Source organism: Heterodontus francisci, chromosome 7 (genome assembly GCF_036365525.1).
Source record: "Heterodontus francisci isolate sHetFra1 chromosome 7, sHetFra1.hap1, whole genome shotgun sequence".
Lineage (NCBI taxonomy): Eukaryota > Metazoa > Chordata > Chondrichthyes > Heterodontiformes > Heterodontidae > Heterodontus > Heterodontus francisci.
The window spans coordinates 112,916,679-112,937,614 of NC_090377.1; the positions used below are offsets into that span (position 1 = coordinate 112,916,679).

A 20,936-nucleotide genomic window follows, 5' to 3' on the forward strand; every position below is an offset into this window, starting at 1 on the left:
TTACTTTCTAAATTGGCCTGCAAATTTACATTTATGTTTAGGTATAATAAATTATGTCAAGCATGTAACTGGTAATAGCACATTTTTTTGTTACAATTTTGTTTTTACTCATTTTCTCCGAAGCTTTCTGACTCTTGCTGAGTGAAAGTTCCACAAGCATTAACCACTCTCTAGTACTAAACAGTGCAGTTTTACTCAAAGCCATTGGGAATAGATTATACACTATGTTTAATGGTGATCTTCATTTTTTATAATGATCATAAGTAAAAGCAATTTTGGAACTGCACTTTCTTCATGGTTTCTAAATAAACTTTTGTTTTGTTTCTTACCTTCCATTGCCAAGTAAGAAATATTGGCATTCAGAGCAAGAAGAATGGAATTGCATGTGCCTAAAATCTAGTACGAGTGCACTGGTGGTGTATAAACAGTTGCACAGCTTCAGTATTTATGTATATGCTTTTATAAAAAGCCGAGGGTCAACCAATGATTGTCACTAGTCACATTCTACCTTACATTCAGTGCAACAGCTACCAAATGTTGGTAGAAGTTGCCTATACTACTCTGCAGAGGTTAAACAACCCCATTTACTATTACAGTGCATTTTCATGTCCACAAGGGAAGGTGGGGAAAGAGCTACCGCTCTCAACAGGTGAATAACACAAACCTATTTGTGACCTTGGTCCTAGTAGCCAGTAATAAGCAGGATGTTATAGTTACATTGCTACTTTTAAGGTCGGTTCCAACCCTGGGACAAAAATAACTGCATTCCGCAAATGATTTCTTGATAATGGACATTTTTTCCTTATGCCTCTCCACTTAATGCCTCTTAGATCAGCAAAGTTGTGAAGTGCTTTTAGACTTCCTGGAGAGGCAAAAAGCTAAAGAAATATTCTCCCTTTATCTGTCACTCTGCCTTGCCTTCTCTGGGTCTTTTTTATGAACTCCTCATGATGGGGGTGGGTGTTTGGGAGGTAGTGGAGTGGGAGTTTCAGGGCACAGGCTGGGGAGGCGGATTTCAGAAGTTTGGGATGTGTGTGTTCTCTCCTCATGCACTCTTTTTTTGGGTGGCTTGTTTCTTTTCGCCTTTTTCTTTTCTAAACAACAAATTCTATAACAACACCAGTGACTTCATGATGCCTCATGATATGATCAAGATTGTTGGCAGATCTGGCACAATATGACCAGTGATAGCCATACCATTTAGTCATCCAGCCTCAGAACTGGGGTTGAGAGCAGAGTGAGGAAAAAAGGTATCGAGAAAGCAGATGTGGGAAAACCAACTTTTAAACTTTAATAGAAAGTATTGAAACTCTTTAAAAGTATTTCTTCTTATGTTTGAAAACAGCAGTAACTGCTGGGAAAAGCCCCATGTCAGCAGTCTGCAAAACTGTAAGTGTCATGCGAACATGCGAGTTAGGAGCAGAAGTAGGCCATTAGGCCCCTCGAGCCTTTACCGCCATTCAGTAAGATCACGGCTGATCTGTTTGTGTCACGAATTCCACACTCCTATCTACCCCGATAACCTTAGATTCTTGTTAGGCAAGGGAATCAATCTACCCCCGCCTTAAAAATATTCAATGACCCCGTCTCCACCACCTTCTGAGGCAGAGTGTTCCAAAGTCTCACAACCCTCAGAGAAAACATTTCTGCTCATCTCTGTCTTAAATTTTAAAATAGCGCCCCCATTCTGCACTCACCCACAAGAGGAATCATCCTTTCCACATCTACCTTGTCAAGACCGTTCAGGATCTTATATACTTCAATCAAGTCTCCCCTCACTCTTCTGTACTCCAGTGAAAACAAGCCCAGTCTGTCCAACCTTTCCTCATAAGACAAACTGCTCATTCCAGGTATCAATCTAGTAAACCTCCTCTGAACTGCCTCCAACGCATTTACATCCTTCCTTAAATAAGGAGACCAAAACTGCGCACTGTATTTGAGATGTGGTCTCACCAGTGTCCTGTATAATTGAAGCATAACATCCTTACTTTTATTTTCATTTCTTGTAATAAAGGATAGTATTCCATTAGCCTTCTTTATTACTTGCTGTACCTGCATACTAACTTTTTATGACTCGTACACTAGAACACCTAGATCCCTCTGCACCTCGGAATTCTGCATTCGTTCTCTGTTTAAGTACTACTCTGCTTTTTTATTCTTCCTGCCAAAGTGACCACTCACTCAACCAATCTATATCGGTCTGCAGTCTCCCTATTTCCTCTGATCTGAACTTTTCAGAATTTGGCAGTCAGATTTTAGTGCTAATATGAGTTTGTGGTATTAGAAATATAGGAAGTGAGGTGAGATTTTAAAATGGTTGGATGGGATGGAGAATGCATTGTAAAATGATATATGATCTAGTGCCTGATGGAGCAATTAAAGATTGCAGAAAGATGCCATTACAGTTTGGTCCAAAAATAATTGTTTCCTATTTCTCATTTTTTGATGACTGAGTCGCATTTAGTTACCAATATGAAGTAATGTTTGCCATTATAAATTTACCGGGCTACTATTATACCCCAATGTTAAATCTGATCACAGTTGTTATTGCTTAAGGTGTAATAGTTATATTTATGTTTTTAAATGTTGCTTTGAGTCGTACTGACTCATTTTGAATTCCTTTGGTATTACAGTGATTGAGATGATTTTGCTGGAAATGCTAACTTCACTGCATATTTTGGGGATATTCATTACTTTTTATAACCAAGATTGATATGTACCAATCATATTTTTCATTTTGAATTAAACTTGGCTTTTTAACACAATTTTAAGATCAGAAATATCAGGGACATATCAAGGTGATTCGTATGTCATTATTAAAAGCTGTGACTTCAAATAAAGCCCAAATAAAGGCTTCTCTGCTAGCTGCAAAGACCCTGCATGAAATATATTTGGGGCTGTCTCATCTAGTTCCCATTGGATGTCTGTTAACAACACTGGTAAAATAGGGAGATTTCTGTATTTTATGTTACATAACTTCAAATGAGATTAATCTATATTTTGTTTAAATAAGACTTCAGGCTGTATATCAAAGGGAGTTGATTTGTCCTTTTTCACCACGGTGAGATCTCAAAGCATTTTCAGTAAGAATTAGCTGTCCTAATTCAACTTTCTTTTTTTATGTCTATACCTTTATTCAGAAATTAAGTCTGTCATAAAGTTTGGTGAAATGTTAACATGTGGATTAACAGACCGTAGACTAAATGAATCCATTTCTTCTGATTGTTCAGTAATTAAAGATGTTTGCAAGAAGATTAACAATACCCTAGATATGAAAATCCAACTTCCAAGCTTTGCCGATAACTTGAAAATTTCCATTCCATAAAGCTAAGCACAGATTGTTCATGTCCATCATTATAACTGAAGTTTGGAGTCCGTTGGTTAACTGACAATTGCATTGCTCACAAGCAGTATTGCATCATGAACTTCTACAGAAGACTGCTTCATCTGCCAATGAACAGACTATAAAAATGCCTTTTAAAATTTATCTTAGCCCCTTGCAGACTAACCCTATTTTTGATTTCTAAGTATTCTTCTATCTGACTTTGTGTCTTGATGCTTCTGTGTATACTGTAACTGTAAATAAGTTTGACTAGTTTTAATCTCTATGCGCTCTTCTGATGAGGTATTTTCTACCTTTATTTTATACAGTGAGTTATGATCTGGAATGCATTGCTGAAAGGGTGGTGGAAAGAGATTCAGTAGTAACTTTTAAAAGGCAATTGAATACATACTTGAAAAGGAAAAAAATTACAGGGATATAGGGAAAGAGCAGGGGACTGGGACTAAATGAATAGCTGTTTCAAAGAGTCAGCACAAGTACGATTGGCTGAATGGCCACCTTCTGTGCTGTATTGTTTCTGTGATAAAGAAGTCAAGAATACGGTTGGCATTTTACATGATATCCAGAAGTTGATACCACAGCTCGGATGTAAAAAAGGCAAATGGTATGTTGGCCTTCATAGCGAGAGGATTTGAGTACAGGAGCAGGGATGTCTTGCTGCAATTATACAGGGCTTTGGTGAGGTCACACATGGAATATTGTGTGCAGTTTTGGTCTCCTTATCTGAGGAAGGATGCTCTTGCTATAGAGGGAGTGCAGCGAAGGTTTACCAGACTGATTCCTGGGATGGCGGGACTGACGTATGAGGGGAGATTGAGTCGGTTAGGATTATATTCGCTGCAGTTCAGAAGAGTGAGGGGGGATCTCATAGAAACCTATAAAATTCTAACAGGACATGACAGGGTAGATGCAGGAAGGATGTTCCTGATGGTGGGGGGAGTCCAGAACCAGGGGTCTAAGGATACGGGGTACACCATTCAGGACTGAGATGAGAAATTTCTTCACCCAGAGAGTGGTGAACCTGTGGAATTTGCTACCACAGAAAGTAGTTGAGGCTAAAACATTGCATGTTTTCAAGAAGGAGTTAGATATAGCTCTTGGATTTAAAGGGATCAAAGGATATGGGGTGAAAGCGGGAACAGGTTACTGAGTTGGATGATCAGCCATGATGATGAATGGCGGAGCAGGCTCGAAGGGCCGAATGACCTACTCCTATTTTCTATGTTTCTATGTTAATTTTATGGCATGCTATCCTACTTATGACATATATCAGAGCATAAGTTTGTTTCATAAACTCCACCTACTTGTACAGCCTTTTTTTTGTTGCTGTGAGCAGAAGACAAAGATTTTGGCAAAAAACTTGAACTATAACAGACACAGACCATAATTCATTCTAAATCAATAATCTGGCACAGAATCCAAAAGTATGATTTATGGGGGGAATGTAAAATTCACTGATTCAGTAGGGGACAATGTTAGAACACATTAAAGGGGAGCTTTACCTTGCATTTAATTTAAATTGCTAGTGATGGTAACTGTTGAATAAATGTGCTCTGTTTCCCAACAGTACTGTCCCATTGCTTAGTCAGCACAAATAAATGAAAACTAAAGTCATAGGGAACGGTAGTGTAGTGGTTATGTTACGTGACTAGTAATCCTAAGGCCTGAACTAATGATTTGGAGACATTAATTCACATTCCACAATGGCAGCTGGGGAATTTAAATGTAGTTAATTAAATAAATGTGGAATAAAAAGCCGGCTATCAGTAATGTTATCCATGTAATTACTGGATTGTCATAAAAGCCCATCTGGTTCACTAATGTCCTTTAGAGAAGGAAATCTACTATTCTTACCCGGCCTGGTCTTTCTGTGACAGCAATGTGGTTGACTTTTAACTGCTCTCTGAAATGGCCTAGCAAGCCACTAAGTATACGATTGCAGTTAGGGATGAACAATTAGTGCTGGCCTTGCCAGCGATGCCCATATTCTGAATGAAAAAGATCACCCGCAAAGTGTTTCTTTTTGAAAGACATCATCCTAAAAGAAAAAAGTACCTTGAGGACTTAAATCATTTGAGTGTTAAACGAAAACCCCAGGCTGCCTTTTCAAATTAAGCAGCACTTACTAGCTGTGATTGATAAAGTTCACAAGCTTCATTCCTTATTTCATTGAAATTTAATGTAGGAGTATGTCACAGTAGCCACTAATGTCTTCCGTACCCAAATTATCTCCCTCAGAATGGATGTCAGATAACGTGTTAGTTTCTTGCCATGATTCTCCAATTTTCAATTTAAATATTCAAAGTTTATATTTGTGAACTACTTTTATGTGCAATCTCTCCGTTTCCTCTGTTTGAATTGCAGAATGTCTCCATAACCACTGCTTTATAACTTCCACCAGTGTCAGTTATAAGGGACCTGGGGTGACTGAAAACAAATAAAACTCTCCCATAAACTTCAAAGTATTTATGGATACAAAAGATTGGTACTATGTAAATCATCCAGCCACAAGGCTCATATGACTATGGACAGAAGGGTAATTCCTCAGTTTAGCACTCCCAGCAGATAATTGCATTCACATTATTACACACGGAGGGCATTTTAAGATGCACGTGGTTTTCTGAGATAAGTTCCCTACATACACCGGATCACATAATTATCCTTTCCTTAGATTATTTCTATCTAATCACTCCCTCATATCTGTTACTCTTTTTAACCACCTCTTTTTAGGGTCCAACCTGATACAATTTTAAAAATTGAAAAGTGAGGTGTTAGACACTAGTTAAAATTGCCAGCTGTGCTGTCTGTGTACTTGCACACTACTTTATTTTCCCTGTGTTTTGGAGAGGGGCTGAGATTATATTGCCTTGAAATAAAGAGCATTTTTTAAAAATCAGTTTCTCACTCTAAATCGTTCCCTTAACTCATGCCCTTACACTCTAGAGGACAACTCATGGGGCCTGTTTCCAGTGTTGCTGTTCTTCATTTGCCATTTTTAAAAATTTGTTCATAGGATGTTGGCATTGCTGGCTAGGCTAGCATTTGTTGCCCATCCCTACTTACCCTTGAACTGAATGGGTTGCTCAGCCATTTCAGAGGGCAGTTAAGAGTCAACCACATTGCTGTGGATTTGGAGTCACATGTAGGCCCAACCAGATAAGGACAGCAGATTTCCTTCCCTAAAGGGCATTAGTGAATCAGATGGGTTTTTACAACAATTGACAGTGGTTTCATGGTCACCATGAGACTAGCTTTTTTGTGTGTACAGTGCCATCGTAGTCCTTTAGACTTCATAAACCCAATTTTGGAATCACCCAACTTAATTCATACTTTGTCTTCACTACTTCTACTGTTTTCAGCATTGTTCATTTCCTGAACCATGAGCTTTGATTCTTCACCTGCGTTTCTTTTGATTTTCTTCCATTCCCTCTCGTCAGTCCTGAACCTATCTTTTCTTATTTGAACATGATCCCATTGTACCAGTCACCCTTCTGTACTTTAGAAGTGACTGGAGTTCTTATGTGAACTGTGTGTTGGCAAGCTGTTGAACTGTAAGAGACATCACAACTAAGCCCCATTTTGTCAAGAATATCGACATTCCCATGCTATCTAGATAAAGTCATTGAAAAGTGATCAAGAGGGTGAATTTTGGTTGATCTTTTCTTTCCCTTCCCTTATATATAGGTGGTCTGATTAGCAAGTTTGCAGACGACACTAAGATTGGTGGAGTAGCAGATAGTGAAGGGGACTGTCAGAGAATACAGCAGAATATAGATAGATTAGAGAGTTGGGCAGAGAAATGGCAGATGGAGTTCAATCAGGGCAAATGTGAGGTGATGCATTTTGGAAGATCCAATTCAAGAGTGAACTATACAGTAAATGGAAAAGTCCTGGGGAAAATTGATGTACAGAGAGATTTGGGTGTTCAGGTCCATTGTTCCCTGAAGGTGGCAACGCAGGTCAATAGAGTGGTCAAGAAGGCATACGGCATGCTTTCCTTCATGGGACGGAGTATTGAGTACAAGAGTTGGCAGGTCATGTTACAGTTGTATAGGACTTTGGTTCGGCCACATTTGGAATACTGCGTGCAGTTCTGGTCGCCACATTACCAAAAGGATGTGGATGCTTTGGAGAGGGTGCAGAGGAGGTTCACCAGGATGTTGCCTGGTATGGAGGGCGCTAGCTATGAAGAGAGGTTGAGTAGATTAGGATTATTTTCATTAGAAAGACGGAGGTTGAGGGGGGACCTGATTGAGGTGTACAAAATCATGAGAGGTATAGACAGGGTGGATAGCAAGAAGCTTTTTCCCAGAGTGGGGGATTCAATTACAAGGGGACACAAGTTCAAAGTGAAAGGGGAAAAGTTTAGGGGGGATATGCGTGGAAAGTTCTTTACGCAGAGGGTGGTGGGTGCCTGGAACGCATTGCCAGCGGAGGTGGTAGACGCGGGCACGATAGCGTCTTTTAAGATGTATCTAGACAGATACATGAATGGGCAGGAAGTAAAGAGATACAGACCCTTAGAAATAGGCGACAGGTTTAGATAGAGGATTTGGATCGGCGTAGGCTTGGAGGGCCGAAGGGCCTGTTCCTGTGCTGTAATTTTCTTCTTTCTTTGTTCTTTCTTTGTTCTTACGCCCCCACCAACCCCAAGCCTGCGGCCATTTTAGTGCCCTTACTCCTGCTGAGAGCAACCAACTGTTGAATTTGGAATTTTTTTTTGTTCCATTCCATGCTAATCAGTGTATTTAACGACTGCTCCTTCAGAGAACAGTGACCTGTCTGGTCTGCAGGTGGCACTTCTACACATATTGATGCTGAGATGACAAACACTGTTGTCTCAGCCATAATGTCTCAGCCATCATCCCTTCACTCCAGGCACTAACACAGCATGCCACCCTGCATGTCTCAGTTTATTTAATAATAGAAAACAAGCTAACAAAGAGCAAAGGAGAAACATTTTCAGGTCTTTGGGGGTGGGGGGTGGTGGTGGTTAATAATTGGATAGCTTTTTCAAAGAGCCGGCACAGACATGATGTGCTGAATAACCATCTTTTGTGCTATGCGATTCTGTGCTGATTGTGGTAATCAAAGTTACTGAGAAAACAGCAGCAATTTGTACAAATTGGTGCCTTCAGCTTAATAAAGCTAGATTGCTAATGCCGAAATGTACCATCTGGCAATGTATATATTATTAAATGAGTATAAGTGCATCTTGCCTGTTTCAGCCAAGATCAACATGTGCTTTGCCATTTACTGTGAACTTAAAAAAAAATACTGTCATGGGAGGTTTCATAAATATTGGATGAAAATTTAAAAAAATCTAATTGTTGATGGTTTTGAAGCTGAACCACTAATTTGAGATTGTGTTGCCATCTATACCTCTCCCTTAAAAACAAATAAGTACATTTTGCCTGATGAATAAATTGAATGGAAAGTGCTGATTACCTCTGAGTGGGAGCATGCTTGGCTGATTTAATTAAGAGAAATGTGTAAAGGGCTCTGAAGTAGTATAGTGTGTGGAAATGACCATTGTTCTTTAATGATGTCATTATTATTCACTTTTTTAAAAAGAGAATTGTACTCTTGGGGAAGTACTTTCAATGATGTCTGTCTTCTCAAAAAGTACTTTACTGAAACAAAAAAAAACAAGAGCTCAATATGTTTTCTATTTGAAAGAAGATACTCCTGGATGTGTTCAATAGAGCTACCATCTTGACTGTTCCCCAACCCCCCGGCTCGAAAGCATTCTTTTGGTTGACCTTTCTGGCAGATCCAATTTTAGAGAGCTGCATTTAGCAAGAGACATCATTTCCAAGTGTTATGGATTCTGCCACAGCAGCATAATTTTTGTTTTAATGCAGAGCTGAATTGAGGATCATGGTTGGTATTCAAATAGTGTGATAGCATAGTAGAAATGTTGCTGAGCACATTGCCAACTAGCCCAAGACTGACCCACTCAATACATTACCTGCATGGGTCTTTTCCTGTTGCAAAGCAAAATAAGAGTATCCCTTGCATTTAACATTTTTCTCCTTTTAAATGCTGCTTAGGGAGGTGGTACTTTTTAGTTCGAACCTCCCACCATTCATCACTCGTCATTTTTCAAAAGAACCACATGTTGTGGTGGGCTTGGGGAGGGTGGGGTACTGGGAAACTTCAGAAAGAGGAGAAAGTAAAATACTGTTATTCAAAGTATATCTATTTTTAAAGGCATCTCAAAGGTGGCAGCTTTAAAGTATTTGAAACATCACTGAAGTGAGTGGTCATAAGAGTTTACATATAGGTGAAGAAAAGATTGTTTATCCGTAAGCATTTCATTTAACCACTAGAGGCTTAATTCCCAATAAATGGCAAAGCACATGTCAATCTTGGCTAAAACAGGTAAGATGTACTGCCAGAATGGCATCAATTTTGCAGTACTTCAATGCTTTCTGCAGTGGTTTCAGATATCTTCATGTATCTTGTGTCCTGGGGACTTGAAACACTTTTTAAAGCTAACTAGATATCAGAAGGGTTTTGTTTTCCTCTGTTCACTGTCTATATAAAAATATGTTTCCCTACACTTCAAAAAGTAGTTCATTGGTTATAAAGCACTTTGGGACGTCCAATGGTTGTGAAAGGCGCGATATCAATGCATGTACTTGCTTAATGTTAGTAAAAAAAAAAATTGACATGAATCTAAAGCAGTTTTCCCTACTTTATGCAGAACTGTCTTTTTTTTTAAACTATATTAGTGAGCAAAAAAAAAAATACCCCATAGGATGTGGCAAACTTTCTGATGATTGTCATGAACACGTGCTATGCCGAATGATTCTTTTTAATCCATCAGTTGGATACCTGAATTAAAATTTTAAAAGAAAGCAGGAGACGCAAAGGATCACTGCTAGCAGCTAAAATGGCCATCGCAATTTGCATCGAAATACATCACATACCAAAGTATCGAGGTGGAGCTGATTGTCTGGTTAATCTCCCACCAGAACAATGGCTTATGAATTTTGAATGAACTACCTGCCTTACCTCCATTAACACGACATTCAAAGCCATCTTGGAACATTAACGCTGATGGAGACGAACCTCAAAGGGTAAACACTGAAACAATGGGACCTGAGAGTGATTGGAAAACTTATACTTGAACTACTTAAGATGCAAAAGAGAAAATACACTGGGCCATCATGTGACAGACTGTCCATCTCTCCGAAAACTTGCAGTTTCTTCTCTTTACAGCAGACAAGCACCTGCATTCGACCAGTGCAGGACCCAAGTGAGGGTCTCTCTCTTTTTTTCTCTCTTTCTCCCTCTTCCTCTCTCTCTCTCTCTCTTCTCCCTCTCTCTCTCCTTTTTTTCTCTCCTTTTTCTCACTATTTTTTCTCTTTCTCTTCTCCCTCTCTCTCTCTTTTCTCCCTCTCTCTCTCTTCTCCCCCTTTCTCTCTCTCTCCCTCTCCCATTTTTTCTCCCTCTTTCTCTCTCCCTCTTCTCTTTCTCCCTCCCTCTTCTCTTTCTCCCTCCCTCTTCTCTTTCTCCCTCCCTCTTCTCTTTCTCCCTCCCTCTTCTCTTTCTCCCTCCCTCTTCTCTTTCTCCCTCCCTCTTCTCTTTCTCCCTCCCTCTTCTCTTTCTCCCTCCCTCTTCTCTTTCTCCCTCCCTCTTCTCTTTCTCCCTCCCTCTTCTCTTTCTCCCTCCCTCTTCTCTTTCTCCCTCCCTCTTCTCTTTCTCCCTCCCTCTTCTCTTTCTCCCTCCCTCCCTCTTTCTCCCTCCCTCTTCTCTTTCTCCCTCCCTCTTCTCTTTCTCCCTCCCTCTTCTCTTTCTCCCTCCCTCTTCTCTCTTTCTCCCTCCCTCTTCTCTCTGTCTCTCCCTCCCTCTTCTCTCTGTCTCTCCCTCCCTCTTCTCTCTCTCTGTCTCTCCCTCCCTCTTCTCTCTTTCTGTCTCTCCCTCCCTCTTCTCTCTCTCTGTCTCTCCCTCCCTCTTCTCTCTTTCTGTCTCTCCCTCCCTCTTCTCTCTTTCTGTCTCTCCCTCCCTCTTCTCTCTTTCTGTCTCTCCCTCCCTCTTCTCTCTCTGTCTCTCCCTCCCTCTTCTCTCTTTCTGTCTCTCCCTCCCTCTTCTCTCTTTCTGTCTCTCCCTCCCTCTTCTCTCTTTCTGTCTCTCCCTCCCTCTTCTCTCTTTCTGTCTCTCCCTCCCTCTTCTCTCTTTCTGTCTCTCCCTCCCTCTTCTCTCTTTCTGTCTCTCCCTCCCTCTTCTCTCTTTCTGTCTCTCCCTCCCTCTTCTCTCTTTCTGTCTCTCCCTCCCTCTTCTCTCTTTCTGTCTCTCCCTCCCTCTTCTCTCTTTCTGTCTCTCCCTCCCTCTTCTCTCTTTCTGTCTCTCCCTCCCTCTTCTCTCTTTCTGTCTCTCCCTCCCTCTTCTCTCTTTCTGTCTCTCCCTCCCTCTTCTCTCTTTCTGTCTCTCCCTCCCTCTTCTCTCTTTCTGTCTCTCCCTCCCTCTTCTCTCTTTCTGTCTCTCCCTCCCTCTTCTCTCTTTCTGTCTCTCCCTCCCTCTTCTCTCTTTCTGTCTCTCCCTCCCTCTTCTCTCTTTCTGTCTCTCCCTCCCTCTTCTCTCTTTCTGTCTCTCCCTCCCTCTTCTCTCTTTCTGTCTCTCCCTCCCTCTTCTCTCTTTCTGTCTCTCCCTCCCTCTTCTCTCTTTCTGTCTCTCCCTCCCTCTTCTCTCTTTCTGTCTCTCCCTCCCTCTTCTCTCTTTCTGTCTCTCCCTCCCTCTTCTCTCTTTCTGTCTCTCCCTCCCTCTTCTCTCTTTCTCTAGGCAACCCTGTAAGTTTAAACCTTGCCTACTGGCTGCAAAACATCTAAGTATATCATTGCGGCAGATAGAGACCCCGGGGAGAAAACCATCTACATCAGGAAAACCCTGAACCAGGTGGCCATCTCTACCAGCCGGACCATGAGTTCAGCCGCAGACAACTGAATTACCAGACTCCACAGACTGTATATTCTTTTATTTGTTCTGGACTCTGATCCAAGCAATCTATTCTTCACTCTGTAACCTGCTTTTGTGAGAGTGTGTGAAAGTTGGAGCGTAGTTTATTATTTTACTTAGATTGGGTTTTGGTTTTAAGAACAATAAACTAACCTCTTTCTTGTTTAAACTCAAGAAAACCTGTCCTATTGGTTCTTTTATGATCATAGCACGTAATAGGATTAAACACTTACTGAATTGGTAAGCATATCCACTGTTTAAAAGAAATAAACCCTGTTGTGATCAAACAAGAAAGGGACAAGAGGGGAGCCTTTTGACCCCTCCTCACCTGGTTTTAACATGACGCATTCCAATTCTTCTGGAAAACAGAGTGAAAATAATTAGCAACCTTTTGAGATCCAAAAAGTGGTGGGAGGAATAGAAATAAAAAACCTAATGCTGATGGACCACACGCAACTTCTAATTTCCTTAATTTTGTCCATTTATTGTGGCTCATGCCTCATTCCATCCTACATCATCTAGGAAACAGCTCATACCCAGAATAATTCCAGTTAAAGTTCTAATACATGGGATTTGGGGTTTTTGCTGTTGTTTCTGGATTGTTTTTTGTGATGCCATCAGTTTTTCTTAGAAAACCACAAATTAAGTGTCCTTGCTCATTCAGATATTATATTCCTGTGGTACAAAATTGCAAGAATTTCAATAAACATTATTGCCTTTGTTGATTTCAGATATATTGTTTCAGATCTAGTATACTTTTGTGTGCTATTTCTCTAATAAAAGTCTCTCACTTCAGTTCACATAGTTCAGTTATAAATTTTTTTAAAATCAGGTACAAACTCATCTCTTGAGTTTGAAATATGTAGATAACGCACTAAAGCTTAAACCTTCTAGTTTATGATGTGTGGGCCTTACAGCATATTACTGTCTTATAATACTCAAGCCATAGGTTTACCTGTCTTGTGCACAGGAATTCTTTAGCTATTGACTTGTAGCATTTTCTGTTAAATGTTACTTTGAAGTTCAGATGTCCAATTTTATTTTGAAGTATTGAGTTGTGTTTATCACTCTGCTTTAATCCAGGAGTACAGAATACAAATTGATACATTGAATAGTTTATTTTAGCAAGTAATACTTTTATCCAACTCAAACAAATGTGACAAGTGGGACCAAAACAAGAGTAAAATAAGTTCTTCAAATCTCTTTTTTTTTTTGTGACAATTTCTCTACCAATTGTGCCCTGAGGTACAGTTCCACTCCAAGCTACCTTTTGAAAAGAGCATAATTCATCCGTAAGCCTAGAATGTAAGTATCAGCATGCCATTCAATGACCAGGAAAGGGGAGGGGAGTGGGGCAACACTGCTGAGCCTGATCCATAGAAAATAGAACAGTACAGCACAGTACAGGCCCTTCGGCCCACAATGTTGTGCCGAACCTTTAACCTACTCTAAGATCAAACTGCCTACATACCCTTCATTCTACTATCCGTCCTCAGTCAACATCCCAAGCATTCCTAGCAGTGGATTCTGGAAAGAGGTTAGGAGCAGAAACTGTACACAATCTTCCCTTCCCTGTTACGGGTGGGTTGGTAACCAAAGGATGCAGATTTAGGATCATCGGCAAAAGAATGAGAGGGCAGATGAGCAGAATTTTTTTTTTTTTAAATGCAGGAAATTATCTGGAAATCTGCCTCAATGGGTGGTGGAAGTGGATTCAGTATAACTTTCAAAAGGGAATTAGATATATACTTGGAAAAAGAAAAATTTATAGAACTATGGGGAAAGGGTGGGGGAGTAGGACTAACTAGATAGCTCTTTCAAAGAGCTGGCACACGTACGATGGGCCAAATAGCCACCACTTTTGCTATATTATCCTGTGGTTCTAACACAGGGACATTGGAGCCATTGTTGTGTCCTGCCATAACCTCTCAGCTGAGATCAATTAAAGTACCATTGATTGGGGATTAAACCTGGGACCAGCCTGCTATATTAAACCTAGCTATTCCTTTTTGTAAAGCTGCTGAATATCTCAGATTTGGATTCATATGTGTTCCAGTAGCTATAATACCTGCATATTTTATGTGGATTACAACCTGATTGATTGGTGTGGCTTCTCTTTTTTTCTGTAGAAAAACCCAGCATGGCTCATTAGACCAGAGTTCTCCACCTCAAAGCAGCATATCTGCCTCATACAATCATCCAGTTCTAGGGATGTATGATCCCAAAGATGACTTCCCGCTCAGAAAAACAGGTAATGTTGCATTAAAGTGCAAATTTTCATGAAGTAAGTCTGGTTTATTGATGTGAAAGCAAAGCTTTTCTCCTGTATCAAATAGAGAAAATCTATGTATTTTATTTTATGTTGCAATTTGGTTGTAATTAGAGTCAAGAGGCTCAGTTGTAATATTGCCACCTCTGAAGCAGAAAGTCATGTATTAGGCTCTATTCCAGAACTTGAACACATAGGCTAACACTTCACTGAAGTGCTGAGAGAGAACTGCATTGTCGGAGGTGCCATCCTTTGGATGAAATGAAACTGAGGCCCCATCTGCCTGTTGCCTATTTTTGAAATGCCTTATTGCTCACATCGATACAGCTTAACTCTATATGACAAGAAAGAAGGACCTGCCTCTATTCAGTTCTGTCTTAAAGAAGGCATCTCTTGTTTCATTAATGACCTTCCCTCCATTATAAGGCCAGGAGTGGGGATGTTAGCTAATGATTGCAGTGTTCAGTTCCATTTGAAATTCCTCAGTTAGAGGCTTGGCTTTAATGTAGTGTACTTCCTTTGCTCCTTGCAACATGTAGAATGCATTACCATATTTATTTTGCAATAAGGTGTGTTTGTAATATAGAATAGTCGGTTACGGCAGTGTAGTGGTTATGTCACTGAACTAGTAATCGGAGGCTTGTACTAACAGAAAATCAGAGTTCAAATTCCAACATTGCAATTTGACAACTTGAATTTTTTTTTGGAAAATACTGAAATAAAAAAATTGGCATCTCTAAAAGTAACCATGAAGCTGTTGCAGTGTCGTGAAAACTTAACTGGCTCACCAATGTTCTTGGGGAACGTAACCTGCTCAGGTGGTGGAGGCAGGAACCATCACAACATTTAAGAAGTATTTAGATGAGCACTTGAAACGGCCATAGCATATAAGGCTACGGGCCAAGTGCTGGAAAATGGGATTAGAATAGATAGGCTTAATGGCCGGTGTGGACACGGTGGCCGAAGGGCCTGTTTCTGTGCTGTATAACTCTCTGACTCTATGACCTCCCAAACCCACAACCTCTACTACAAAGGAGGACAAGGTTGGCAGTTGCATGGGAATGCCACCACCTGCAATTCCTCTCCAACTCGCACACCATCCTGCCTTGGAAATATATCAGCTGTTCCTTCTTCGTCACTGGGTCAAAATTCTGGAGCTCCCTCCCTAACAGCAGTGTGGGTGTACCTACACCACATGGAGTGCAGCGGTTCAGGAAGGTGGCTCACCAACACCTTAAGGTCAATTAGTGATGGGCAATAAATGATGACCTTGCAGTGATTTAATGGACATCCTTCGTGCACAATGCGTCCAACTCCAAAGATTCATACATAGGGTAGTTTTGTGCTATGAGCTTACGCCCATCAGCAACAGGATGAGATTGTCTAAATTAATTTCACATAGAAGCAGCGAAAGGAAACCATTGTCTGATTGGTCTGGGCTGGATTCAACTGCCTGGTCCCAGATGAGTAAGGACATTGTGCTAACTCACTGTACCAGCTGGGCCACTTTATTGGACTAAACTACAAAAAGCATTTTACATACTATAGAAAGTAAACATTTAAAAGAGAAGTGGGTTTCAGTTCGTGAGGCACTGGGACCAGTACTGGGGAATGTGGAGGCTGTACCGTTGGGACAGTCTGCACCTGAACTGTGCTGGAACCAGCGTTCTAGCAAACCGTATAATTAGGGAAGTAAAGAGGGTTTTAAAATAGACAAGGAGGGATGAGGGATTAAGCCTGGGTAGATGGGAGCAAACCAAGGGGTTGAGTCAAGGCAGGAGAGCAGATTAGTAATATGGGAAATGAAGGTCAGAGAATGGCAGGAAGGGACAGAGAAAAAAACATAAGAACACATCAACAGTCAAGGCTAGATGTTACAAAGGCAACAAAAAGACAAAATTTAAAGGCTGTGTATCTGAATACACGTAGCATTCATAACAAAGTAGACTAACTTATAGCGCACATTGATGTAAATAAATATGATCTGATAGCCATCAAGGAGATGTGGCTGCAGAATGACCAGGATTGGGTCGTGAATATTGAGGGGTATATGACATGCAAGAAGAGTAGGAAGCTAGGTAAAGGTGGAGGGATGGCACTGTTGATCAAGGATGGCATTGGTGCAATAGTTAGACATGACCTTGGTTCAGGAGATCAGGATGTAAAATCAGTTTGGGTGAAGATGAGGAATAGTAGGGGAAAGAAGTCACTAGTGGGAGTGGCCTACAGGCCCCCTAACAGTAACCACAATGTAGGATGAAGTATACAAGAAGAAATACTGGGTGCTTGTGATAAAGGGATGGCAATAATCATGGGTGATTTTAATCTGCATATAAACTGGAAAGATCAGATTGGCAATAGGAGCCTGGATGAGTATTTTATAGAATGCTTTCGAGATGGTTTCTTAGAGAAGCATGTACTGGAATCAACCAGAGAGCAGTTTATGTTAGACTTGGTATTGTGTAATGTGACCGGAAAATTAATGACCTCAGTGTAAAGGCACCTCTAGGTTGCAGCGACCACAATATAATTGAATTTTACTTCCAGTTTGAAAGAGGGTCTAAGACTAGTATTTTAAACTTAAATAAGAGCAGCTATGTGGGCGTGAAAGCTGAGCTAGCTGAAGTGAACTGGGTTACTAGGCTAGGAGATGGATCAATAGAGAAGCAGTGGCAGACATTTAAGGGGATATTTCAGAATAAGTATATTTCTGCTATAAAGAAAAATTCTAAGGGGAGGACCTGCCATCCGTTAACTAAAGTTAAGGGAAGCATCAAACTTAAGGAAAAAGCATATAATTGCGCAAAGATAAGTGGCAGGTCAGATGATTGGTCAGAATATAAACAACGGCAGAGAATGACTAAAAGGTTAATCAGGAGAAAGAAATTGGAGTACGAGAGGAAGCTAGCTACAAATGTAAATACAGATAGAAAGAGTTTCTACAGGTATTTAAAAAGGAAAAGAGTAAGTAAAGTGAGTGTTGGACCTCTAGAGGGAGAGAGAATGTAGAGTTAATAGATAAGGGAATGGTGGGTGAAATGAACAAATATTTTGCTTCTGTCTTCACTATAGAGGATACAAAAAACATTCCAGTAATAGCTGTAAATCAGGAGGTGGAATGAAGAGAGGAACTTGGTGAAATTGCAATCACCAGGGAAGCGGTACTGAGCAAACTGATGGAGCTGCGGGCTGACAAGTCCCCGGGTCCTGATGGACTTCATCCTAGGGTCTTAAAAGAGGTGGCTAATGAGGTAATAGATGCGTTGGTGTTAATTTTTCAAAATTCACTAGATTCTGGAAAGATTCCATCAGACTGGAAAGTAGCAAATATAACCCCTCTATTCAAGAAGCAGGGGAGGCAGAAAACTGCTAACTATAGGCCAGTTAACTTGATATCTGTCATGGGGAAAGTGTTAAAATCAGTTGTTAAGGAGGCTATAGCTGGACACTTGGAAAAACTCAAGGTAATCTGAAATAGTCAGCATGGTTTTGTGAAAGGGAAATCATGTTTAACCAATTTATTGGAGTTCTTTGAAGGAGTAACATGTGCTGTGGACAAAGCGGAGCCCGTTGATGTACAATTGACAAGGTGCCACCTAAAAGGTTATTGTACAAAGTAAGAACTCATGGTGTAGTGGGTAACATATTAGCATGGATAGAAAATTGGCTGGCTGGCAGAAAACAGAGTGTGGATAAATGGGTCCTTTTCTGATTGGCAGGATGTGACGAGTGGAGTCCCGCCGGGGTTAATATGCAGGTACAGCAAGTAATAAAGAAGGCTAATGGTATGCTATCCTTTATTACAAGAGGAAATGAAAATAAAAGTATGGATGTTATGCTTCAGTTATGCAGGGCATTGGTGAGAACATATCTCGAATACTGTGCAGTTTTGGTCTCCTTATTTAAGGAAGGGTGTAAATGCATTGGAGGGGTTCAAAGGAGGTTTACTAGATTGATACCTGGAATGAGCGGGTTGTCTTATGAGGAAAGGTTGAACAGACTGGGCTTGTTTTCGCTCAAGTTTAGAAGAGTGAGGGGAGTCTTGATTGAAGTTTATCAGATCCTGAACGGTCTTGACAAGGTGGATGTGGAGAGGATGTTTCCTCTTTTGGGTGAGTCCAGAAGTAGGGGGCACTGTTTTAAAATTAGAGGTCACCCATTTAGGACAGAGATGAGGAGAAATATTTTCTGTGAGGGTTGTGCAGCTTTGGAACTCTCTGCCTCAGAAGGTAGTGGAGGTGGGGTCATTGAATATTTTTAAGGAGGAGGTTGATAGATTCTTGTTAAGCAAGGGAATCAAAGGTTATCAGAGGGTAGATGGAAGTGTGGAATTCAAGACACAAACAGACCATCCATGATCTTGTTGAATGGCAGAGCATGCTAGAGGGGCTGAATGGCCTAATTCTGCTCCTAATTTGTATGTTCGTATCTATGTACATTATAGACAGCCATATTTATTCTACGCTATGGATGAAGTCCTGTACCTCATTTACTTTGCTACTTTGGAGCTGATGGCAGCTGTGCTGTTGGCTTCAAAGTAAGCTAACTGATGTTAATTCTGTCATAGGTGGTTTGTTCCACCAAAACTGCTGGAGTAACCATAATGTGTTGAGCGTTGGGAGCATGACGTGCTCTATGCTGGTTAGTGAAGTGGTTTGACTGCTGCTGACCTGCATGGAGATTCCCAGCCTTTGGAGAGAGCAACACCCCCTGCCACTAACAGAAGTCGCATTATTTAAAGCAACTTAATAGTTGGTTACTCGTGAATCCAGTCTTGTTGAAATCATCTTGCAATATAAATGGAGGCAGTTTCTGCAGCATAGAGAGCCACAACAGTTATTGTAGGTCAACTTCCTGAAGTAATTCTACACTGTGACTACATTAGTTTTCTGGCCCTCCCAACTTTCACTTGTTGGGTCCAGCCTAGAGAAGTAGGAGTTTTGGGATATCTCAAAATTTGATTTGTTGACCTCTGGTTTTTATTAGTGTTGGTTAAAAGGAGAAAATCATGGCAGTCCAGTGGCTATGGGGATCATGGTTTGGGCTAGATTATCATTGCTGAGTTGGCCAGTACTATTTCTGGCCTGTACAATTCTTGATATTACAAACAGTTGCCAATTATATTCAGATGTGTAGTCTACTCCAAATATTAATTTATTCAGGAATGAAAATAGATAGGAATAGTGAAATTTCATGCACAATTGAAAATAATATATTATTGGGATTATGTTTATTGGTTTTGAATTATTAATTTAAAAGAAAACACCTCTAGTCCAATCTTTATCATGTTATAGCTACTTGCTATACAGCTTTGGGAAACATGAATGAACGGGCATTGCTGTGTGTAAAAAATCAGCATTATGCTTTTGTGCTAATGTTACACTATAGCCACATTATCCTTAATATGTAGGCTATATGATTCAAATTGCATGATGAGAGCTGTTCAAATTGTGTTTAGTGCTTATTTTTAGTGAAGTACAGTATTTCAAACAGGTAATACCAATTAGATTCACAGATGAAAATGAAAAAGCACCCCAGTTGTGAGTAGATAAATTAGAGGCTTTTTGTATAGGTCACCACTATTTAAGAACAACAAAGCTTCCACCATTGAGAGTACTGTAATTCAAAGGAAGCTGAAACTGCATGAGTGGGCTGACACTAAGAAGCCTGTAATTTGTGTAGCTGCTTTGTTGAGCTTAGCATTAAATGTTCTCTCTCTTGAGTTGAAGAGGTGATCTTTGTCATCTGCCCACACACATTTCCTTTCGAACAGCAGACCAATCGCTCCCATTCTGTCTGCGCATTCATTGTCCAGCACCCACGCACAGCCAAATGGAATATTCCTACAACTTGTCATTAAAACTGAATGCATACTGACCCAAAGTTCCTTATAATCGACCAGTAATTCGCTGTGGGGAACAAGAGCTTTCCTGGGCAAGCAATTAAGGGAACAATTTCATCTTCAGGCCCAGTGATGGCAACTGTTCTTATTTTGTTGTTTGAATTATGATGTGAAGCTTTAATAATTACACAAGACATTTTTAATCACACTCTGTTCTGCCGAAGTGGTTGTTCTGGAACCAGAACTGAGTTTATTGGATGCCAAAGCAAAATACTGCAGATAATAAAAATTCTGGAAATAGGAATGTCTATGGAGAGAGAAACAGTTAACGTTTCAGGTTGATGAACTTCTAGCCAAATATTTTTATTTACAATTGAAGCCTTTCTAGATTTAATTGCTTGTGCATCAAACTGTAGATTTGCATTCATTTCTAGTACATTTGTCTGAAAATTCAGAATGGCACAGATTTCTTTTGAAATATACGTTTAATTATTTTTAAATACTGAGAAGTGATTGAGACG

General features: G+C 40.3%; 1 protein-coding gene across 14 annotated transcripts in view; it reads left to right on the plus strand.

The window, feature by feature from the left end:
• Nucleotides 1-20,936, plus strand: part of hdac4 (histone deacetylase 4) — a 595,905-nt gene that overhangs the window by 360,009 nt on the left and 214,960 nt on the right. For all 14 annotated transcript variants that reach the window (XM_068035894.1, XM_068035896.1, XM_068035900.1 and 11 more), the window contains one exon: nt 14,434-14,555. In XM_068035894.1, the coding sequence (XP_067891995.1) occupies nt 14,434-14,555 (122 nt within the window). The remainder of the gene's footprint in view (nt 1-14,433; nt 14,556-20,936) is intronic.